This window comes from Callorhinchus milii, unplaced genomic scaffold (assembly GCF_018977255.1).
Source record: "Callorhinchus milii isolate IMCB2004 unplaced genomic scaffold, IMCB_Cmil_1.0 Scaffold2, whole genome shotgun sequence".
NCBI classification, from domain to species: domain Eukaryota; kingdom Metazoa; phylum Chordata; class Chondrichthyes; order Chimaeriformes; family Callorhinchidae; genus Callorhinchus; species Callorhinchus milii.
Window position 1 is genome coordinate 17,505,512 of NW_024704743.1, and position 21,752 is coordinate 17,527,263.

Sequence of the window (21,752 nt, forward strand, 5' to 3'; positions counted from 1 at the left end):
GTATTGCAGAAGATGAGAGGAGGAGGAGTTGAAAGATATTGGCTCTGCTGTTAGAAGCTGCCCTGATCAAATTAGTGTGCGTTATTAGTTGGATTCCAGCAGCAGAAGTTTATTTCTTGTCATTGTAACTATTACCTTGGCAAGACTGCAGCATGTGTTGCCTGAAAGACGTGTATACCACTGACTCCTACATGTCTGCTCAGATGTGTCTGGCCCTGTCACCATGTGCAGTTGTTAGTATGATGAACAGAAGAAGACTGCAGCTGCTGATTGAATGAAGTTTAATATTCCGATGTTTCACTTTTTGCTCTTGTAATTTGACAGGGCAGAGCATGGATCCGTGTAGCACTCATGGAGAAGCGACTGTCTGAATATATTTCCACTTCCCTGAGAGACATCAGGACAATCAGGTCTTTATGAATTTCAGTGTTCTATAATACCTGCATTACAGCAGTACAAGCAAATAAAGATTCAGCGTAAACAAAACACAAAATACTGCAGATGCTGGAAATCTGAAACAATAACAGAAGTCGCTGGGGACACTCAGCAGGTCAGGCAGCATCTATGGAGAAAGGAAAGTGAGTCAACGTTTCAGGTCCACGACCCTTCGTCAGAACCGAGGCATGTTGGCTGACTCAGTTTGCTGACTATTTTAAGACAGTTAATTTGCAAATTTTAAGTTCCAATTAACCATCTTAAAGCCTCTCCCTCCCAACATGCCCCAGTTCTGATGAAGGGTCATGGACCCAAAACGTTGACTCACTCTCCTTTCTCCATAGATGCTGCCTGACCTGCTGAGTGTCCCCAGCGACTTCTGTTTTTGTTTCAAATAAAAATTCAGTTTGGAAGGACTCTTTGGAATAAATAAAACAATTTATCTGCTGCTTGCCAGTGGTAATGAAAGATGCAAATAAACATTTGTTTCACGAAGCATAAAACTTGTTGAATAAAAAGCCGGTATTAGCTTGACGTGCGCTACAAGGCTTAGAATTTCTCATGATCTCAATGAAAACCTTAAAATTTTGGATTCATTCTTAAATTCAGTCTTGATTGCCAAATTTTAATTTCAAAATTAACCACCTTAGACTTAAAACCATGATAACTGGACTAAAACCCTGTCACTTTTCAGGCCCACAGATCTACCTGCCCAGTGGTTTCATACAGAGCATTAAGTTGGCAATGCCACTGAGTGACATCTGGGCACTGTTATCTGGAGGAGTTTGTTGTTATTTGAGATCTTGATTTTTTTTCATTCCTTTTGCAGAAGGTACTATGAAGATGGAGCGATTGTGTTGGGGGAAGAAGCAAACATGCTTGCTGGGATGCTGCTCGGACTCAATGCCATTGATTTTAGGTAACTGGTTGGATTTATTTTCGGGAATTCTCTTTCCTTCAATTTAGACTAGATATTATTACAATTTGAGATTTGTGTGCTTTATGAGGAAAGCATGAAAATTGTCTTAATATTTGACCCCACAGCGAGTAAGTCTAATCGATGGAATAAATTGGCATCTAAAATGCCTTTAACGGCGTGAACGGTGATGGAAAAGCACCTGTGATGTAAAGACCCCTTTCTTTGGGGAACCTCCGCTGTTTGTCACAGTCATGGACTTTGGCTTCGACCCGAGATCTCATCGGAGCCAAAGCCTTGCAACTCTTAATGCAGTGTAAATGGGTTTCCCTGGAGAAAACTGTTTCAGTTGCAGGGAAATTGCCAGTCACCATGCAGCAGCTATGAAGTCAGAGCACTGTTTAGATGCCAATATTTTTTCCACCTTCAGGGTTGATGAACTTGACATTCAGTGTTCTTGGAAAGCAGCCCCAGGAAGCCATTTCTTATTGCAAATGCAATGTGGAGTCCTGTAGCTCAGTGTCTAGAGCACTCACCTCACAAGCGAGAGGACCTGAGTTCGATTACAGGGCAGGGGGAGCATTGGGCAGGTTTCCTTACTCCATGCATCTCTGTTTATGTAGCAGTAAGTAAGAATCTGACTGTTAGTCAATTGGTGGAATGCTTTCCGGGGTAATAATCCCCCCACCTCCCCCCCACCGTTGTGCACAATTGGCTGCCGTGTTTCTCCCACAAAATATACAGTCAATCCATTTTATAGTATATTCTGTGAAGCACTTTGAGACTTCTCACCTCGTGTTAAGGCACTACATAAAATGTAGGACTATTATTATTATGTAATTGAGAGTAAAATGGGGGAAACCTAGTAGCAGAAAATCTATAGCTGCCAAGGAAATATCACACATTGCATCCTACATAGGAAAAGTAAAATACAGAAAACATTTCTGCTGCTGACACAAGACGCTTACTTATTTTATTCTAAAATAATCCTTGCATTTAACATATCCTGAGAAAATCTCAAAGTGTTTGTAGGGGTTTTACTGTGAAGTTTATTGACTATGTGTTTCGTAGGCAAAATGCTATTAGTTATGTATTGCTAGCTGGAACTGAGATGACCACATGATTCATTGATTTCATCTGAATTATGTCATTCACTTATTTTATAAAATATGTTCAAATCAGATCACCCCTAGAAGTAAATTTGATCTAAAACTCTTCTGTTGCAAATATCAAATTCCATGATTTGAATGCAAGTATGGTCCTTCTGTCCCTCTCCCCACCAAGTGCAGGTTTTCTGTCAATTGTGTGAAGTGTTTTGAGACATCCTCTCAACATGAAAGGCGTAAATTGTTGCCGTATAAAATTCTTGGATTTGAATTACATTAAGATAACTTGGTATGTAACCTACTGTGACCTACTGCATCTAGCAATATTCTTTCAGGAGCCCAAGCATTCCATGTGAAAATAGCATCTAATAGATTTGGTAACATACTGGAAATCTTGCCCAAGCATACATGTTGTTTGTGTCTCTGTTTGAAGGAGAACATTAAGATTGTCATTAGTCCCTAAATCCTGTATCTCTACATTTTGTGTATAGATATCAATGTAAAGTAGATAAGACGAGTCCTGTGGCGTAGTGGTTAGAGCGCTCACCTTGCAAGTGAGAGGACTTGGGTTTGATTCCTGGGCGGGGCGAAACCGTAGGCGAGTGGGCTTAACCCACACGCCTGTTTACCTAGCAGTAAGTAGGAACCCAGTTGCTAGTCGATAGGTGAATCGCTTTTCGGGTCTAATAATCCCTCCCTCAATCCATGACCGTTTGTGGGACACTGCGGCACACAATTGGCTGCCGCAGTTTCTCCACAAAATAACAGTTAAAGCCACTTTACAATATATTCTGTGAAGCACTTTGAAACGTCACAACAGAATGATAAGGATGTATATCAAATGCAAGGATTATTTTTATTCTTATTATAAATGCTGTGTATATTTTTTTTAAATGTAATAAATATACTTCATAATGAGTCTAATGTAATACTGAAATGTTAAAAGGTTTCCTTGAAATCAGATTGTCTAAGCGGCAAGATATTCATCTTCTGTTCTTAAGTTTCTGTTTAAAGGGAGAGAGCATGGATGGCAATTATCCTGCAGTTATAGACTACACCCCCTATCTGAAGTTTACACAAAGGTAAATTCCTAATCTTCTTCGTTTTGCCAACACCTTGCAATAGCATTACAGGGTTAAAATCCCAAGGATAAAATAAATAAAATATCCATGGTTCAATAGAAATTCTCAACTCGGTGTGAAATAGCAAAACCTAAACTCTGTTCAGCTTTCCTTGAGTGTGTGTCCCCTTGCTATGGTTTCTAACCTTCAGTTTAACTAAAAACTTTAAGGATCTTGAACAGTTAAATAGATTTCTGTGCCTTCTCTTCAGTGTGGCTCTTCCCAGTTTATGTAGCGTCTCCTCATAATGTTAGATACCAAATTCCAGCGATTATTTTAGTTGCTGTTCACAATGACAAAATATCCCTGCTTAATACAGCAACCAGCAATGCATGCAGAACTCCCCAAAAATCCAGAATTTGAAAAAAAAAANCCTGCAGTGTTCCACGTCCAACCACCCGCTGTTTCCTATAATTTAGTCTGTCTTGTATCTGCTCCAGAACCGCTCTCTAGTTTTCCAACCTTGTGGTCTAATTTCCTTATGGCATTGTGTGAAAACATTGTCAAAGTCAAAATATATAATATATACTAATAAAAATATACAATGTATGATATGTACTAAGATCCTGTTCAGCAGATTTTTCATTCACAAGGCCATGATGAATTCCTCATATAATTCTATATTTACACTCCCGCCCCACCGCCCCGCCCCACCGCCCCAATCTATTCAGAGCCTGTTTATTCAGAAGCAGTCACTGTTTAGCTCAGAGCTATTTCCCACAGGGGTCTGACTTATAAGTGGTAAAGTATTGGGGTGAAATATGTAACCTTTTGTAAACATGAACATTTAACTAATCTAATCCCATTTCTCTGCTCATTTCCCATAATATTTTTAGATTGTTCTTTTTCAATTGTTTGAATAATTCCCTTTTAGACGTTCTTATGGTCACAGCCTCAATAGCGAGTTGTGGCAGACCAATTCACACTCTAATTAACATCTTCCCCTTCCTAAGCTTTCTCATTAATAGTTCTGGTTTTATGCATCGTGGTTGCACAAAGAGTAATATTTTATTTCTTGCTTAAAATTCTCTGCTAAATGAAATGTGCTTTAATGAGATGAGGGGCTGTTCTATAGGCACATGATAAGTTGAACTTTTTCCAGCTTTCTGTCTCATTGAGCTAATGTTATAGTTAAATTATAGCTGGTGTTTGGCCTAATCTAATTCATGTTGTGTGGTCTGTGAAGCTCTGAGAGCATCAGCAGTGATGAGGAGGAACTGCGGACTCTAGGAAGCAGTGGCAGTGAAGGCAGCACTCCAGAGAACATCGGGCCACCTTTCATCACCGATGAGAACAGTTGGTATAACAAGTGTAAGCGAGTGGAACAGAAGTTCAGGGTGGCACTGGAGCAGAAGGTAATTGCCAGAGATGGTGTGATATACTGTGCTATTGAAATTTATGGTATGATTTGACTTCCCACATGTTTCAGCTCAAAGTTGTGTCCTTCATGTAAGTTGTCAAGCAGAGGTTACAGACTGCTGTCTGCTCCCTCCTTCAACTGAGAGGGATAGGGGTAGAATTGAATGGCATGTCACTTTGAACCTCTTTCACACTGCTCCACACCCAGGAGCAGATAGTAATAACCCTTGCATTTAATATAGCGCTTTATCACATCTTCGAGACGTCTCAAAGCGCTTCACAGAATATACTGTAAAGTGAATTGACTGTATATTTTGTGGGCGAAACACAGCAGCCAATTGCACACAGCAGTGTCCCACAAACAGTCGTGGATTGAGTGACCAATTTATTTTTGAATTTTTTTTGAAAGAATTGTTACCCCCAGAAAAGTGATCCACCAATCGACTGACAACCGGGTTCCTACTTACTGCTAGGTAAACAGAGGTATGTGGAGGAAGAAAACTTCACCCTGCCCAGGAATCGAACCCAGGTCTCATTAAATGAAATTTGCAGAGTCCTGGGAGCAGGGCATCTCCCCATCCTCTTACTGGGGAGTAATCAATCAATGTGAATCTGCACCGAATACTCTCCCAGGACTAGGTGGGCAGGATGCTTTCCTCCAGGGAGAGTGTGGATTCCATTCCAGATGCGGGGAAAATTCAATGCATAAATGACATACATATGTGGAACTCTTTTTGCTTTGGGTATTCCTGATTGGGGATAATAATTCCAAAATTGGTACTTTTGATTACATGCGATTACTTGTGTGGAGATGTGCGAGAGAAAGCCTGACTGTGGTGTCAGACCAAGTGCTTGTTTGAAAATTGAGGCTTTATTGGTGAAGGTGTTAAAGCAGTTCAGTCGAACAAAAGTGGACTTTGTGTTTGTCTAACGTGTTTAAAGGAAATATTTTCTGAAAAATTGCAGTTAATAATAATTAATAATCATAATAATGGTCTAACAAATCATGGAATTTAAGCCAATATACAGATCTTTTCATGTGTACCTGTTGCATATGTTACAAAAATTCCAATTACAAAAGTTACTGAAGTTTGTTTTCGATCAGCTAGATGTTTGACACATGCACATACCCATTGCTATGCTTAAGAGTCATTGAGAGTTCCACATATGTACAAAACCATGTATAAACAGTGATCATGTATATTTTTGAAGATTATCCATACAGTAAATCAGTGTTGACAAATGCATTACTGTATCCCAAAAGGGAAACAACTGAGATGTGAAACATTAAGGAATATAACAACAATAATAATGTAATTAGTATATATAATATGGTTTTATTGCTTAATAGGATTGCAATTTTATATACATAATATATCTATTATATATAACTTGGCTTCTTTATATTTGAAAAATGGCTCGAGTGTGTTAAGGCTATAATACAAATGTGATAGTCTCAGAATTTTATGTAAATAATCCGTTCATTTGACATAGTGCCTTAATACGGCATCAAACCACTTCACAGGTTTTGGGCCACCTTTCAACATCAATGAATGTGAATCTGCACCTAATACTCTCCAGAATTAGGTGGCAGAGTCTTTCCTCCAGGGAGAGTGTGTATTCGATTCCAGACACCGGGAAATTATTGATTCACTGTAAAGTGCAGTGACTGTGTATTTCTAGTTGCAATCTGACATCCTCATATCCTGTGAATTCTAATAGCTTGTTGTAGTGTTTAAGATTCTGACTGTCCTGACAATATGTGGTTTGCTCCTGATGCAACCCCAGACTGCAAATAAGCACAGATCCAGACACGAGTTGCAAAATTAAATGGTGCCAGTGGAAAAAGTGAAACTGATCAGTAAAACAGGAAAGAATAATCGAACCAAAATGTCAAAAGAGCAATTTAGACATATAATAGCTGTCTTGGATTTAGGTTTTAGACTGTAATACAATCCTGAGTTTCCGATTAGTGTATAAACTGATCTTTGGTTTTGTGGTTTGTAGCATCCTTTGAGTTGACTGTGTTGTAACTATAACTACTCCAAGCAAGCTGCTGTTCTACTTCGTTGGATCTACACTTCCCACGAAACACCAGAATTCATCTTAATCCTTGCATTTGATATAGCGCTTTTCACGTCAGGAGGAAGTCCCAAAGCGCTTCACAGAACACACTGTAAAGTGAATTGACTGTATATTTGTGGGCGAACGCGGCAGCCAATTGCGCACAGCAATGTCCCACAAACAGTCGTAGATTGAAGATGACCAATTTATTATTGTTTTGTTTTGGAGGGATTATTATTAGGCTCTGTGTGGAGTAAGGAAACTTGCCCAAGGTTTCGCCCTGCCTGGAATTGAACTCAGGTCTCTCACTTGCAAAGCGAGTGCTCTAACCACTGAGCTACAGGACTTCATCAAAAGTCTGTTTTATGCTAACATTTAATGGTTTGTTCAACAAACCCAGAGGAGCACAAAGGCAAAATCTAAGATCCAAATAATACAAGTGTACAGTTTTTGACCTTTGGCATTCTCAATGTACAGATGTGTAGAGAGAAATGAAAGGAAAGGTGTAATGCGCTCTCTGGAGTAAAGCATATACACAGTAACTACACTTTACAGAAATCTCGGTTTAACATCTCATTTTAAGGATTGCACCTTTGACAATGCAGCACCCTTACTGCACTGGAGTGTCAACATGAACTAGGACCTCAAAGGCTGGAACTCACAGCCTCCTCTCCCGTAGGTGATAGTGCTACCAACTGAGCCAAGCCTCCTTGATGGCATTTTTCCTTTCCCTAGTTTCAGATGATTAAATCTCCCACCTCCTTGGGTGTAATATTGTGCTTGCTTTAATTGCATAACAAAAAAATCTTTTCATCAAATAGCTTGGCGAATAAAACAAGTCAACTCTGTAGTTGGTCGATTGGTGGATTGCTTTTCCAGGGTTAATGATTCTTAAACAAAATTGATCACTTCTATCCACAACCATTTGTGGGGACACTGCTGCGCGCAATTGGCTGTCGCGATTCGCCCACAAAATATACAGTCAATTCACTTTACAGTATATTCTGTGAAGCGCTTTGAGTTGTCAAGAAGACATGATAAGGCGCTATATCGAATGCAAGGATTATTGTTATTAATATTGTGTAAGGGAACAGGAATCTCACATTAGGAATTTACTAAAGCTGTACATTGTGCTAACTGTACCTATCTTTTTTTATTATACATCATAAATGACCAAGAACACACTAAAGTGAATTTGATGATGTAAGATGTTCATTTTCCCCATTTATCTGAAAAGGCCTTTCGATATCCCTCCTTCCTCCCCGACCCCCAGCTCGGGTCCGAAACTCTGTCTGTCCAGCACCTTAGGACGTCCGCCCGACGTGAAAGGCGCTACACAAATGTATTTTTGTTGTTGTTGGTAGCTCTTTCTGAGAGGATTTAAAAAGTATTTAAATTACTTTTTCTTGACATTTTGTTTGTGCGTGCAGTGAGTGTTGAGATGCAGTCGAAAGAGTGGTGGAGTGCTCTTTAGAGGGTATATGTGGGTCAGGGGAGGAGGAGGAATGGGAGAGGGGCAGGAATGGGGAGAATGGTGGGTGTAGGTTTGATTTCTAATCCTTTTCTGAATAGTTGCTTATTTTAATGGAGACCAGGTTTGACCTGAATGCAAAATTGGCTGCTGCATTTACATACAGTCACTACACTTAACATTACAATCCTGTAAGACTTCTTGATGATGTGATAAGACCCTTTACCAAATGTAAAAGTAATTATTATTTATTACTGTTATAGTTTCTGACCACTCCTTTCACTCGTGTTTGTGGAAGGTCAATACAGTGCATCAAATCACCACCGTGGCGGAACTAACAAAGTCAGTCAGTCAATCCACTGAAGGCCGGCGGTAACTCCAGCAGCATGGATAAGAATTGTGGTCAGAGTTGTTACAACCTCAGGAAATGCTGACAAAAACAAACTCTCTATTGATGAGCTTCTCAGTCTCCAGAGTCAGCAGCTGTAAAACAGATAAAGTAAAAGATCGGATGATACTGAGTCTCGGTGGATTAACGCTGCCCCTAGATAATAATAATAAGCCTTGCATTTGAAACAGCGCCTTATCATGTCCTCAAGACATTTCAAAGCGCTTCACAGAATATACTGCGAAGTGTAGTGACTGTATTTTGTAGGCGAAAATGTGATTAATGTGTTAACTCATGTTTTGACATGTTACATGTTTTGACACAGTGATTCATCACAGCCATTTCTCTCCGCCCCCCACCCCCATGATGTGATTAACATTCAGCATTTAGACTAGAATGCAGCCGAGAAATCACTCAAGAAACAGAATAAGATAAAGGTGTTTAATCGTGTTTCTTCTAATTAAACTTAAAAAATGTTACTAATCAGTGATATAAGATCAGATTTATAAGATTATTATAATAATCTTTGCATTTGATACAGTACCATTCTTGTCTAGAAGACGTTTCAAAGCACTTCACAGTGTTTTACTGAAAAGTGTAATGATTGTGTAAGCAAAGGTGGTAACACTCAATTTGCACACAGCAGTGTCCCACAAATGGCCATAAAGTCTTGCCAAAATTTCGGCCCCTGCTGAGGTTCATAACCTCAGGAAGAACCAGGAATCGACCCTGCAACCTTTACTACTGCGAACTTGGCCATAGGAAAGGGAAATAAAGAGATGATATGAAAGCAATTATGGAATAATTAACTCTTTTGTCACATGGGTGCCTACTTTCTCATTTGGCTCTTACATTCGGGCAGCTGGTAATATAACTAACATATTTATATTAAATGGAGGATATTGCTTTGGCAGGATTTTATTATACTGTAATTGGATTTAGTTTATTCAAAAAGACTCATAAATCACCTAGATTTGTGACACTGTGATTTCAATTATTTCACAATTATGAAATAATTAAGTCAAGTAACACTATTGATGCAGTGACCTTTCAGTGAATCTCCACCTGTTTGCTGTTTATTGACTTGTAGATAGGAAAGGGCAGGATGCTGTGTTTATTTCAACAATAATCCTTACAACAACGACAACAACAATTACATTTATCTAGTGTCTTTCACGTCAGGAGGATGTCCCAAGGCGCTGGACACGGTGCTTTTGTAAAGAGCTCTGGATTATTTACAGACAGCATGGAATCAGCCAACATTGATTTGCAACATTTTGTTGGTGTGAGGTGTTTCTAAGGAAACCGTGCCTTTTCTTGAGGAAATGTAATTTACAACAATATCTATGGGCCAGTGGGCGAGGATAGCACCTGGTGCAATAGTTGGCAGTAACAAAGATTGCAAGCTTGATTCCTGGTCCTTGCAGAGCAAGAGTACCTCAGATGTAATTTACAACATAAATCCCAATATCTAACTCCCTTGATCCCATCCCCACATTGCACAGATTCCCTTGTTTGCTCCCTTGCTAGCTGACCTGATCTAATTGCCTCGCAAGCGATAGACCCGGTTTTGATTCCCAGGTGGGATGAAACATTTGGCAAGTTTCCCTACTCTACACGCCTCTGTTTATCTCGCAGTAAGAGTCCCCAACGATGTTCTCTTACTCTATGATGAGGGCTCCCTTTATATTCTTGTTCTCCTCGGCCTCTCTGCCACCTTCAACACTGTCGACCACTGCATCCTTCTTCATTGTCTCTCCTTCCCGCTCCTCCTACACGGTTCTGTTCCCTCCTGGTTTTCACCCGGTGTCTTCACTTCGTCTCTTCCAACAGCTTCTCCTCCCATTCCTGCAGTCACTTGTGGCATTTTCAAGAGCTCTATCCTCAGTTCTCTTCTTTTCACAAATACAATGCTCCCCTTTGGTGACATCATCTGTGGCATGTGGTTCACTTTCACATATCCTCCCAATGTGAAAGATGCTATACAAATGTAATTTTGTTGCTGCTGCTGTTATATGTGGGTGACACCCAACTCTATCTCTCTGCCTCTTCCCTCGATTCTAGGACCACTGCTGGTCTGACCAATTTTTCCATCAGACAGCAAGTCCTGGATAAGTTCCAACTTTCTACAACTCAATGTCGACGAGACTGAGGCTCGTGACCCCTCTCAGATTCCCATCACCCCCATCCTCACTCGACTCCATGGGTTTCCCTCCCCTAACATATTGAATCCCCATTTTAACTTTCAATGTGTCTATGGCCTTGCCTCACTATAATAATAATAATAATCCTTGCATTTTGATATAGCGCTTTTCACGTCGGGAGGACGTCCCAAAGCGCTTCACAGAACACACTGTAAAGTGAATTGACTGTATATTTGTGGGCGAACTCGGCAGCCAATTGCGCACAGCAATGTCCCACAAACAGTCGTAGATTGAAAATGACCAATTTATTATTGTTTTTTTTGGTTTTGGAGGGATTATTATTAGGCGTGTGGAGTAAGGAAACTTGCCCAAGGTTTCGCCCTGCCTGGAATTGAACTCAGGTCTCTCACTTGCAAAGCGAGTGCTCTAACCACTGAGCTACAGGACTCCACAACTCCACTACTTCTATTTGTGGGACAATATTGTGCGCAATTGGCTCCCAAATTCGCCCACGAAACATAATAATCAATTCACTTTACAGTATATTCTATGAAGTGCTTTGAGACATCTAGAAGACGTGATAAGGTGCTAAATCAAATGCAAGGATTATTATCTTTTCCACTGCAATTTTTGGCCACCTTCCTCTCTCTCCTCAGCTGCTCTGCTCCCCACCGCCCCAGCATGAGCTTCTAGACAACTATGTGAAGCACTAGCACTTTTGAGATGTCCTTCTAACTTGAAAGACGCAAAATAATTGTAAATTATAATGACCGTATTACAGTGTTTACCTGTCTGGGCTTTCCTTGTTCACTTATAAATGATCTTCCTTTCTTTCTGCCAGATCCCCAATTTCAGCAGATTACGCCAAGCTGAAGTTGCTGATATATATCAAATCAAATTATTGTTATTATTCATTACTCAACTTTGACAGTTTGGATGATGATTGCTCACAAGCCATCAAAATTAGTTAACATTGCTTGGGTTTGACTCACTGCTGAGTACTACAGTATCCAATTAGAAAGAAAGCTTTAATAACTCATTGCAGCTGACGTTAAGAGTTAGCCACTACAGGATTACTTGCGAGTTGTAATCATTGACTTCTTTCCAGGGTTATCTGGAAGAATTGGTGCGTCTCAGAGAAGCTCAGCTCGCGGAGTCTGTTGCTCAAAACAAGCTGGTTCTACAGAGGCTGGAAGAGGCTGACCTGAACCACAAACTGGAAAAGGAGCAACTGGAGTTTATTATCTTGGAGCTGCAGGACCAGCTGTAAGGAGCCCAACCATGCGAGTGTGTCTAGATCCCATTTTGGAAAGCAGCGATAGTGAGGCCTTCTCTTTTGATGCTGCATTTTACTGGGAAAATGCTGATTCTGCTCACTCAGCAGCATCCAGCCATCTGTCAGGTTTTACTTTATTGTTATGTAAACAGTGGGTTACACTTATCTGACATTTAAAGGCCAAACATTACTAATTATATGCGACATTTAAATACTAGGTGAGCTGACGAGGAAGAAGGCGGAAGAAATTTCAGGTGTTATATTGTTAAGTAGCAAAAGCGGGTCATTCTGAAGGATGGAGCTGTGCGTAAATTCTTCTAATTAATCTGAAATCATCAGTTTTAAGAGAGAGTAAAACCAGCACAAATTATTTTTGACATTTTCTGCTGCATTGATTCATAGCTACATTTGCAATTGCAATTCGTACATTTGTAATCCAAAACTGTTTTCATATATCTGTATAAATTCAATGTGTGTATGTGTACACTTGGGAAGGCAGGGACTTCCTTATTAATATGCTTAAAGACCCAACCTTTAAATGCTGAATAATTTATTATTATTATGTTTTTTTTGCTATTTTTAACTAGTTTCCTGCTCAGTCAGTGCTGAACTCATGCTCAGTAAATCACAATACTGGGCTGAGTCAGGGCTTAGTAACCCATCCAATCCCCTCTGTTTCCACAGGGCAGTTTTAAAAAATAATGATCTGAGGTCGCGGCAAGAGTTGACGGCACACCTCACCAATCAGTGGCCCTCCCCAGGAGCTCTGGATGCAGATGCCGTTGCTCTGGATACACTTCTGTACAGAAAGCGGTACGGACACTGGGATGAGTACGTTCAAATACTGCATCTACATCATAGAATCATAGAATTATACAACACAGAAGGAGGCCATTCGGCCCATTGTATCTGTGCTGGCTCTTTGAAAAGAGCTATCCAAATCAATCCCACTCCCTTGCACTCTCCCCATAGCCCTGCAAACTTGTCCTCCCCAAATAATTATCTACTTTTCTCTTAAAAGTTGTTACCGAATCAGCTTCCACCAGCCTTTCTGGCAACACATTCCAGATCCGAACAACTCACTGTGTGAAAAAATTTCTCCTCACCTCCCCTCTGTTTCTTTCAACAACTACTTAAATCGGTGTCCTCGGGTTACCAACCCACCCGCCAGTGGAAATAGTTCCTCCTTGTTCACTCTATCGAATCCCCTATTGAGTCTCCTACCTTTTCTGCTCCAAAGAGAATAATCCTAGCTTCTCTAGCCTCTCCTGATAGCTGAAGTCCCTCATTCCCGGTACCTTCCCGGTAAATCTCCTTTTCACCCACTCCAATGCCTTGACATCCTCCTAAAGTGTGGTGCCCAGAACTGAACACAGTACTCGAGCTGAGGCCTAACCAGTGTTTTATAAAGGTTCATCATAACTTCCTGACTTTTGTATTCTATGCCCCTGTTTATAAAGCCTAGTATCCCATGTGCTTTTTTAACAGCTTTATCTACCTGTCCTGCCATCTTCAAAGATTTACTTATATGACCCCCAGATCTCTCTGTTCCTTCACCCCCTTTAAGATTGTACCATCAGCTTATATTGCCTCTCCTCATTCTTCCTCCAAAATGCATCACTTTGCATTTCTCCACATTAACCTTCATCTGCCACCTGTCTGCCCATTTTATCAGTCTGTCTATGTCCATTTACAGTCTGCTACTATCCTCCTCACTGTTTACTACTTTTCCTAGCTTAGAATCATCTGGAAACTTGGAAATTGTACTCCCTATACCCGAGTCCAGTTCATTTATATAGATCAAAATCTGCCTTGTCCCCAATAGCGACCCCTGGGGGACACCAATGCACACTTCCCTCCAGTCAGAAAAACAACCGTTCACCACCACTCTCTGCTTTCTGTCTCCCAGCCAGTTCTGTATCCATCCAATCTACATTTGTAAAAGTTTTTGTATTTTTGTTAGCTCTACTTGTAGGTGTCGTTACAGGTCTCCCCAATGGATCAACAAGTTTTGATAGCGAGTTGATTCAAAGGGAATGCAAATGCCTAATTTTAGTGCTTCTGATGGGATGGCACTAGCAGCCCGAGCAACAACAAATTACATTTGTAAAGTGCCTTTCACGTCGGGAGGACATACCAAGGCACTGGACACTCAGCGCAACCTGAATTAGGGAGTGTTTCCACTTCAGAGAGCTGTTCTGTGATTTCCTGCTGATGTTGATTAAAACATCTGATTAACAATGGAGTGGAACTACGCTGTGATGCTGTCTGCCTTGGCCCCTCCACCCCCATGATCTTCCACTTCTCAGTGATTGAACGACTTGCTGATACTCGCTGTGAAAGCTCACTGATCAATAATTGTCTAGTCAATAATTGTTTTGGGGCAAGCTTCTGGAGGATGACCATATCCCAGCAGAAGGAAAAGAGAATCAATCACGTTGTGTTCAGTTGAGGAACAGAAAAATTAACACAATTTTAAAAAAAAAATCAATTGCTCCTTGTTGACAAGTGTTTTTTACATTGCTTTATTTGATTAATATATAATAATAATAATGTTTCCCAGAGTGCTAGCTTTCATTATCCTGTGTTCAAATATTTTGGGTGTTTGGTATGCGGCCAGTGAATTTGAGTCACCAAACCCATACCTAATAGTCTAGTAGATTATTCTATTTAGTAACTGGTCATCTTAGTACCAGATCCTAACCCCCAGCTCGAGTCGAAATCCCTGACTGTCCAGTGCTTTGGGACATCCTCCTGATGTGAAAGGCGCTATACACATGTAATTTGTTGTTATAGTTATTGTTGGTGGTCATTTTTAAAGAAACATTTTGATCAACAACACTTTTTTCCCCTCCAGTTGCGTTTTCCCTATTTTCTTTGTCCCTCTCAGTAACCCTCAAACTCCAAGCGTTTTGTAATCGAGAATGAATACTTCGACTTCTCCTGATGTTGTTCTGAACCATCCACTAGGAAGTGCAATTGTGAGAAATCACTGCATTTTACATTGTGTAGGAGATGATGCTGACAGTAGACTATGCTTATGAGAAGATTGTGCCTTGTTTTTAATTTGAATACATTCCACAAATGAGAAATATTGCTCTTCCCAATGTGGAGTCATATTTATCGGCCGACATCAACAAATCTTAAAATATTGATTAGAATTTTCATAGGACAGAAGAGCACACAACTCCTCACAGTCTTTATATTTTGAGACACCGGTTCAAAGGCTAAGGTTGAGCAGAATATTGAAAAATTCTTAAATTCAACCTTAATTTGGTAGCCTGGTTCCTCGAGCCTTTGTAAAAGCAACACAAAACTGGCTTCCAAATTAAAATCAAATCTGAAGAATTTTCCAAAATTCTGCACCATCTTAAATTTTACGAGAATGCTCTTCAGGTTAATACCATAAAGAATTGTGGGCCTCTGCTATCCAAATGAAGCCCCAAAATGACTAGAATTTTTGTTTATTTTCTAATTGATCGTTAATTTGTCAATGGCATAACTGCATGCAGTCGCTTTCGATCGGCACCTTCCGAACAGCTACTTAATTGACCAGTTTTAGTGAATTAATGGCAAGACATCCTCACTCTGCCACTGCATTGCATAGTACAGTGAACTAGTTAATATTGTAATAATAATAATCCACGCATTGGATGTGACGCCTTATCACGTCATTGAGACCTCTCAAAGCGCTTCACAGAATACACTGTAAAGTGGATTCACTGTAAATTTTGTGGGCGAAACGCATCAGCCAATTGTGCACATCAGTGTCTCAGAAACAGTTGTGGGTTGAGTGACCAAATTATTATTATTTTTGGAGGGATTATTAAACTATGAACTTACTTTACATTTATTATTGACCATAAGGAAATATTGACCACAAGAATCCACAAATACAATCTTTACATGAATAACAGGAAATCCAAAAAGCTTCCTCTCCATTCTCAAACTGTTTTTCTCTGTTTTATCAGGTCTACAATGGTCATTGGTAATTTGAACTTGCCTCTTGTTCCCTCCAAGCACCAAACTCGCCTTTCCTTACACTCTGTATCGTCACTGTGTTAAAAATCAAATTTTCGCCATTTGCTGGCCTACTTCATTCTTTCCCAAATCTTTAAAAATGCAGAGCATCATGTTTTGTTGGTCTTCCCTTACTCCTGCTTGACATTGTCTAACCTCTACCGTTTGATTTATTATCGCTCTGCCCTGTTCAACCTTGGTAGTGTTTTGCACTGCAAGATTCCTTTGATTAACCATTTGAGCAAGCCAACATTTTTTGCATTTGTAACACAGACTTTTTTGTAATTACTTGGTCATGAACTACAGAATAGATAAAAGAATATATAAATATTCCTTTTTTGAATTTAGCAGATAAGTAGTCTGCACTGAGTGTAATAATTAGACTGTAATTTTAACACAGAATTTGTGGAAAGTTTTTAATTTGAGCCTTAATTTGGAAGCCAATTTTCAAAGTTGATAAAAAAAAATTCAGGTTGAATAATTTTTTTTAAAAAACAATTCTGATTGTTCTTAAATTTTAAGACAGAATGGCCGAATAGGCAAAAACCCAGTGGGATTTTGGGCCTAATGTCTTGGAAAGCTTCTTGTATGGTGTTGTGATTCTTTTTATTGGCAGGCAGAGTTTTCAAAGTCTGGAGCAGCTATCAACAGAGATCAGTCTTTCTTCAACTTCATTAGATCCATTGCATTCTCAAAGAGATGGGGAAGGAAAGCAAGAACACTCGAAAAATGATGGTAAGAAATAAAAATTAAATCCTCATCTAAATCATTGCAAAGTCATCTAACATATTTTCTCTCTGACCCATGTGCACTTGAATTCAAAGCTTTGGATGCGAACTTTGTAAAGAACAAAAAAAAGTTGTTGTTTTAGCTCTAAATAGACAACTGTATGTTGAAAGATGTACTGTTTGATCAATATTGAGCACTGGACAGTCTCCACAAGCCGAGTCCAAATTAAAGCTTTTATATTTATAAATGACTAGCTGTAAAACAAGCTGAACCTATTATTTTCGAAGAATTCAGCCACAAACGTTGCCCTGTTTGGCCGGCCAGGAGTTTTGAGCACACAAAAATGTGGCTGCTGAGAACTCGCAAGACATCAGGTATTTGTTTTTCCAGCAGTTTGGGAATAGAAACAACAATAAAATTACATTTGTATAGTGCTTTTCATGTTGGGACGACCTCCCATGGCGCTGGAAATATCTTGTGGTTGGAATGGGAGGATAAAACAAAAAATTCCCTTTTTGCCAGGGTCCAGAGTCTAAATCATTGCAAAGTCATCTCCTAACATATTTTCTCTCTGACTTATGTGCACTTGAATTGAAACTGGCAATAAACCAAAGCATTTGAGACCCCAAAGTATGCTCTGGAGTTCTGCTGAAATTTTATCCAACTACAACCACAGTTAAAGTCTTCACTGCTTGTCTGGTTCAGACATTATCTTGTTGCCATTGTTTTACTGGGTTACCAAAGGACCAAATGGCAAGGAGAGGGAAACATCATCCCCTTAACTAGATAATCTGCTAAGTCTATAAGCACAGTAGTTAATGCCTAAATCAGACAGTGTACTTTCATCAGCCCTGTTGTTTTTTAACATATGTACAGAACTGATTCAATTATGTAACATTGTAGGTGTAACTTACCCATTTCACAATTAAGTTTTTTTTATTTCTTGCATTGATCAACATTATTCACTTGAATTTTGCTCACTGATTCAGTTTGATCTTTTTTAACTAGGGAAGGAGGATACTCCCTCTTTGCTTGGTCTGTGTGGATCACTGACCTCCATGGCAAGCTACAAGTCTCTCACAAGCCTCAAATCAAGTGAATGTCTCGCAAGTCCTAGTGCTGAGATCACAAGCCCTGGGCTCACCCCATCTTAAGAATGTGCAATTAGGAATCTTTTGTGTACTAGACTTAACATTCAAATCCATTGGTCAGATCCTGAGAACTAAGGTGAGACTTGACTTTAAGTCCAAATTGAGTTCTTCAAATTGAATAGAAAACCAACTGAGATGCACTTGCTTTGTGAATCCATTCTGCTTTCTGTGTCTGCGGAGGGCTTTGCCTATTTGGGCAGGATGCTTTACTATAGTGCACTATGTATAGTCTTACATGTTTGCAAGACATCATCTATTTCAACAGGATTGGCTTATGCCAAGAAGTCCAAGAGGATGTTCAAATGTACAATGAATTCTGTTTTCTTTAGGGAAAAATCTCTTATTTTATGAGAATTTTTAAAGTGGAAACATTCCTTGTTTGTGTTTATAGCTAAAATTGGCAATTTTCTCAGTGCTTCATTAGTTGCTCTATCAGGCCTTTGGAGAAAGTCTATGTTGTTCCTTAGAACATTCTGATTGCTTGAAGCAAAATAATTTCCTACAGAATGCAAGGAAAGATGGTGGTGGATTTCTGCTGTTCTGAATTATTTGACTACTTCATATAGGATTTAATGTTCTGACAAAGCTGAGGGATGTGACTGGGTTTGTGACTGCCTATGTGCCAAGTTTCTCTCTGTTAACGGAATCATGAATGAGAAGTGGCATATTTTCCATTAGTGATTTTTGCTGTTCATATCATCAATCTGTGTGCACCGACTGGGACTTGATCTCGCAATGTGGAATGGGCTGTCCCTATATTCCAAACAAGAACATGCACCGTTCTGTAACCGAGCCTATTCTGCACTGATTCAAATGAAGACCTTAACTTTCATAGTGCATTTGTTAATAAAAAGGATATGGACTCAAAGCTTCCTCTCTTTGTGGAAGAAAAAGAACAAGACATTAACTTGTATCATCTCAGTAATAATTAAATGTATATTGGAAAACAAGTTTATCAAAATAATTGTAAAATATGTTAAATGAGTGCTTGTGTGCCAATTGTTTTAAAAAAAAGTACAATGATGATAAAGCTTTGAAAGACTCTTTCTATAGGTGTGGCACATCCCTGGAGCTAATGATTGTTAAATAATCAAACGGTTCTTTTCATTAACCAGGTATGAATTTTCTAAAATATAGCATTGGAGATTTGTGTCATTTTGGTCGTCTTACATGTATGTTAATTACTATGTTGATCGATATGTGGTCTAATGTCACGGTGAATTCACACTAGTTTTACTTGGGGCTACTTTGGTTTATTCACAAGACTCCTTAACCACTTGGGGTCATAACACACATTTGGTTTACTTAAGAGCTTAATGTCTCAATTATGTGGCCCCATTTTTAACTTTTAAACATTACCACTGTGGCAGCAAGTGTTTGTTTTATGCTGTATTGAACTAGTGTTCAATGCTTGTGCTTTGTACATATGCATGATGAAATTTTCTTCCAGCATCAACCTATGTACATCAGGTCTTAAGTAAATACCAAAATCCAATGTCAAACTTCCTTTGTGTGCGTGTGCGAGCATGTGTTTTGCTGTTCATTTTTGTCTTGATGTAAATGATTTATCATGTGAACGTCTTCAATAACTGCATGTGTAATAAAGTGAAAAACAATAGATTCTGCAATTGAGATATTTAATTAAAAATCTTGAAGTTTCAGGTGCAACATGAATAAAGCGCGACTGACTTTATTATTACTTCAAAGTGTGATAAGTGGACTTTTTTTTAATTGGTCCCTGTCAGAAGCTGGCACTCCAGTACAGTACCGGGGAAGGACTGTGTTAATGCACTTGTGGTCATTCAGTTGAAACATGAAACAGGTCTTGTCTCTCTGTTTGGGTGGTTGTAAAAGATCCCATGACACAATTCAAAAATAGTAGTCTTAGTAATCAAAAGTACAATCTTCCAAATAAATTGGTGCGTTGACTGTCTGGAGCACCTCGGTAAAACACAAAACAATTACATTTGACAGTAATTACTGTAAAGCCTTGAAAGTCTAAGTTCCTTCTATATACAGGGTCAAGGCGTAGAGCAGAAATCTACTAAGGTTGTAAACAAGAAAATAGACATGCCCCCTAGGTCTAAATTTACTCTCATTTTCTTGGCATTTTTAAAAATCCAATTTCTTACTCTTATTTTGAATGCAAGTTATTTTAACTACAAAAAACTGACTTCAAAGTTAAGACTGAATTCAGGGATTTTCCAAATTCTGTACTTTGAAATGCTAGCAAACCAGTAAATCTAGACCTGGGTGGAATTTCTTTCCTGTAGAAATAAAGCAAGAACTTAAGACCCAAACTTGAGTTTCAAAAGCTTATAGATTTCACTCATTGAGTTGTTAGATAACAAAACAATCCTTGCATTTGATATAGCATCTTATTACGTCTTCTAGATGTCTCAAAGCGCTTCACAGAATATACTGTATTTGACTGTTTATTTTGTGGGTGAAACATAGCCGACAATTGCACAAAGCAGTGTCCCACAAATAGTTATGAATTGAAGTGACCAATTTTCTTTTGAAGGAATTATTACACCCAGAAAAGCGATCCATCAATCGATTAACAACTGGGTTCCTGTTTACTGCTGGGTAAACAGAAGGGTGTGGAATAAGGAAACTTGCCCAACATTTCACCCTGCAACCCTGTTAAGTGTACACAGCATCGGTGGCCTACTTTATTAAAACCTATAATCCTCTCCCAAGTGCAGTCGGTTTGCAATAAGAACATAATCTTTGTTTCTCTAGTATGCATGGGAACTTGTTTTGTGTAAATTGTCCAGACACAAGAGGGAATCACATTTTGCACACTTATATTAGGACTGAAATATAACATCTAAAATATCTACAGCCCACCCGTTCTCAAATCTGAATGAGTGGCTCTTGTTAGAGGTTTAAATTTGTAATTTAACTTGAAATTTTGCAAAACAGTTGATCAAGTAACAGCATACTATTAAAACACAACTTTATTAAGGCAATTGTTATAATACAGTACAAGGTGTACTTAACAGTACATACAATTTGTACTATCAAATTGAAAACTACAAGTTATATGAAACATTTAATGAGTAATGGTCAGAAATATATTAAGTCTCTCTCTTTAAAGGGCCTTCAAACGTCCATGAATAAATTGGCCATGTGTACTAAGTTGTGGTTTTGGTGTACTGACCTATAAGAGGGTTCAAATGGATGTTAAGACATTTTCCTATTGAAAAGACAATAGAAACCACTTATCATCCATTTTCTAGTGGCAAGTTTTACTGCAGAATTATCTCCATGCTTTCTTGCTCAGTGAATAAATGATTCATGCAACTTGAGGGACTCGGTGAAGGAAATATATTAGAAAATGGGCACTATGAACAATTCAAGGCAGGAACAATGGACACCTATATGTCCCGGGAATTTTTTAGAACTTCTCTAAAACTCAATTCCTTTGCATTTCAATAAATCCTAGAACACCCATCTAATCCCAAGAACTGAAGGACAAACTCCATCTCAAATGAGGATGTTAAAAACATCAACACTTTCTAGACATACTCAATAGGTAACTTATGCACGTATTCTATGGCCAGGCC

The 21,752-nt window shown here is 39.1% G+C and overlaps 1 protein-coding gene across 2 annotated transcripts in view; it reads left to right on the forward strand.

The window, feature by feature from the left end:
- Positions 1-19,879, forward strand: part of rundc3b (RUN domain containing 3b) — a 45,436-nt gene extending 25,557 nt beyond the window's left edge. The window contains exons 3-10 of one of the 2 annotated variants that reach the window (XM_007898152.2): positions 325-410; positions 1,265-1,354; positions 3,459-3,539; positions 4,765-4,933; positions 12,113-12,270; positions 12,965-13,111; positions 16,917-17,035; positions 18,038-19,879. In XM_007898152.2, coding sequence (XP_007896343.2) covers positions 325-410; positions 1,265-1,354; positions 3,459-3,539; positions 4,765-4,933; positions 12,113-12,270; positions 12,965-13,111; positions 16,917-17,035; positions 18,038-18,183 — 996 coding nt within the window. In that variant the 3' untranslated portion in view covers positions 18,184-19,879. The remainder of the gene's footprint in view (positions 1-324; positions 411-1,264; positions 1,355-3,458; positions 3,540-4,764; positions 4,934-12,112; positions 12,271-12,964; positions 13,112-16,916; positions 17,036-18,037) is intronic. The other variant, XM_042332155.1, reaches the window with a different exon arrangement.
- Positions 19,880-21,752: the final 1,873 nt, after the last annotated feature.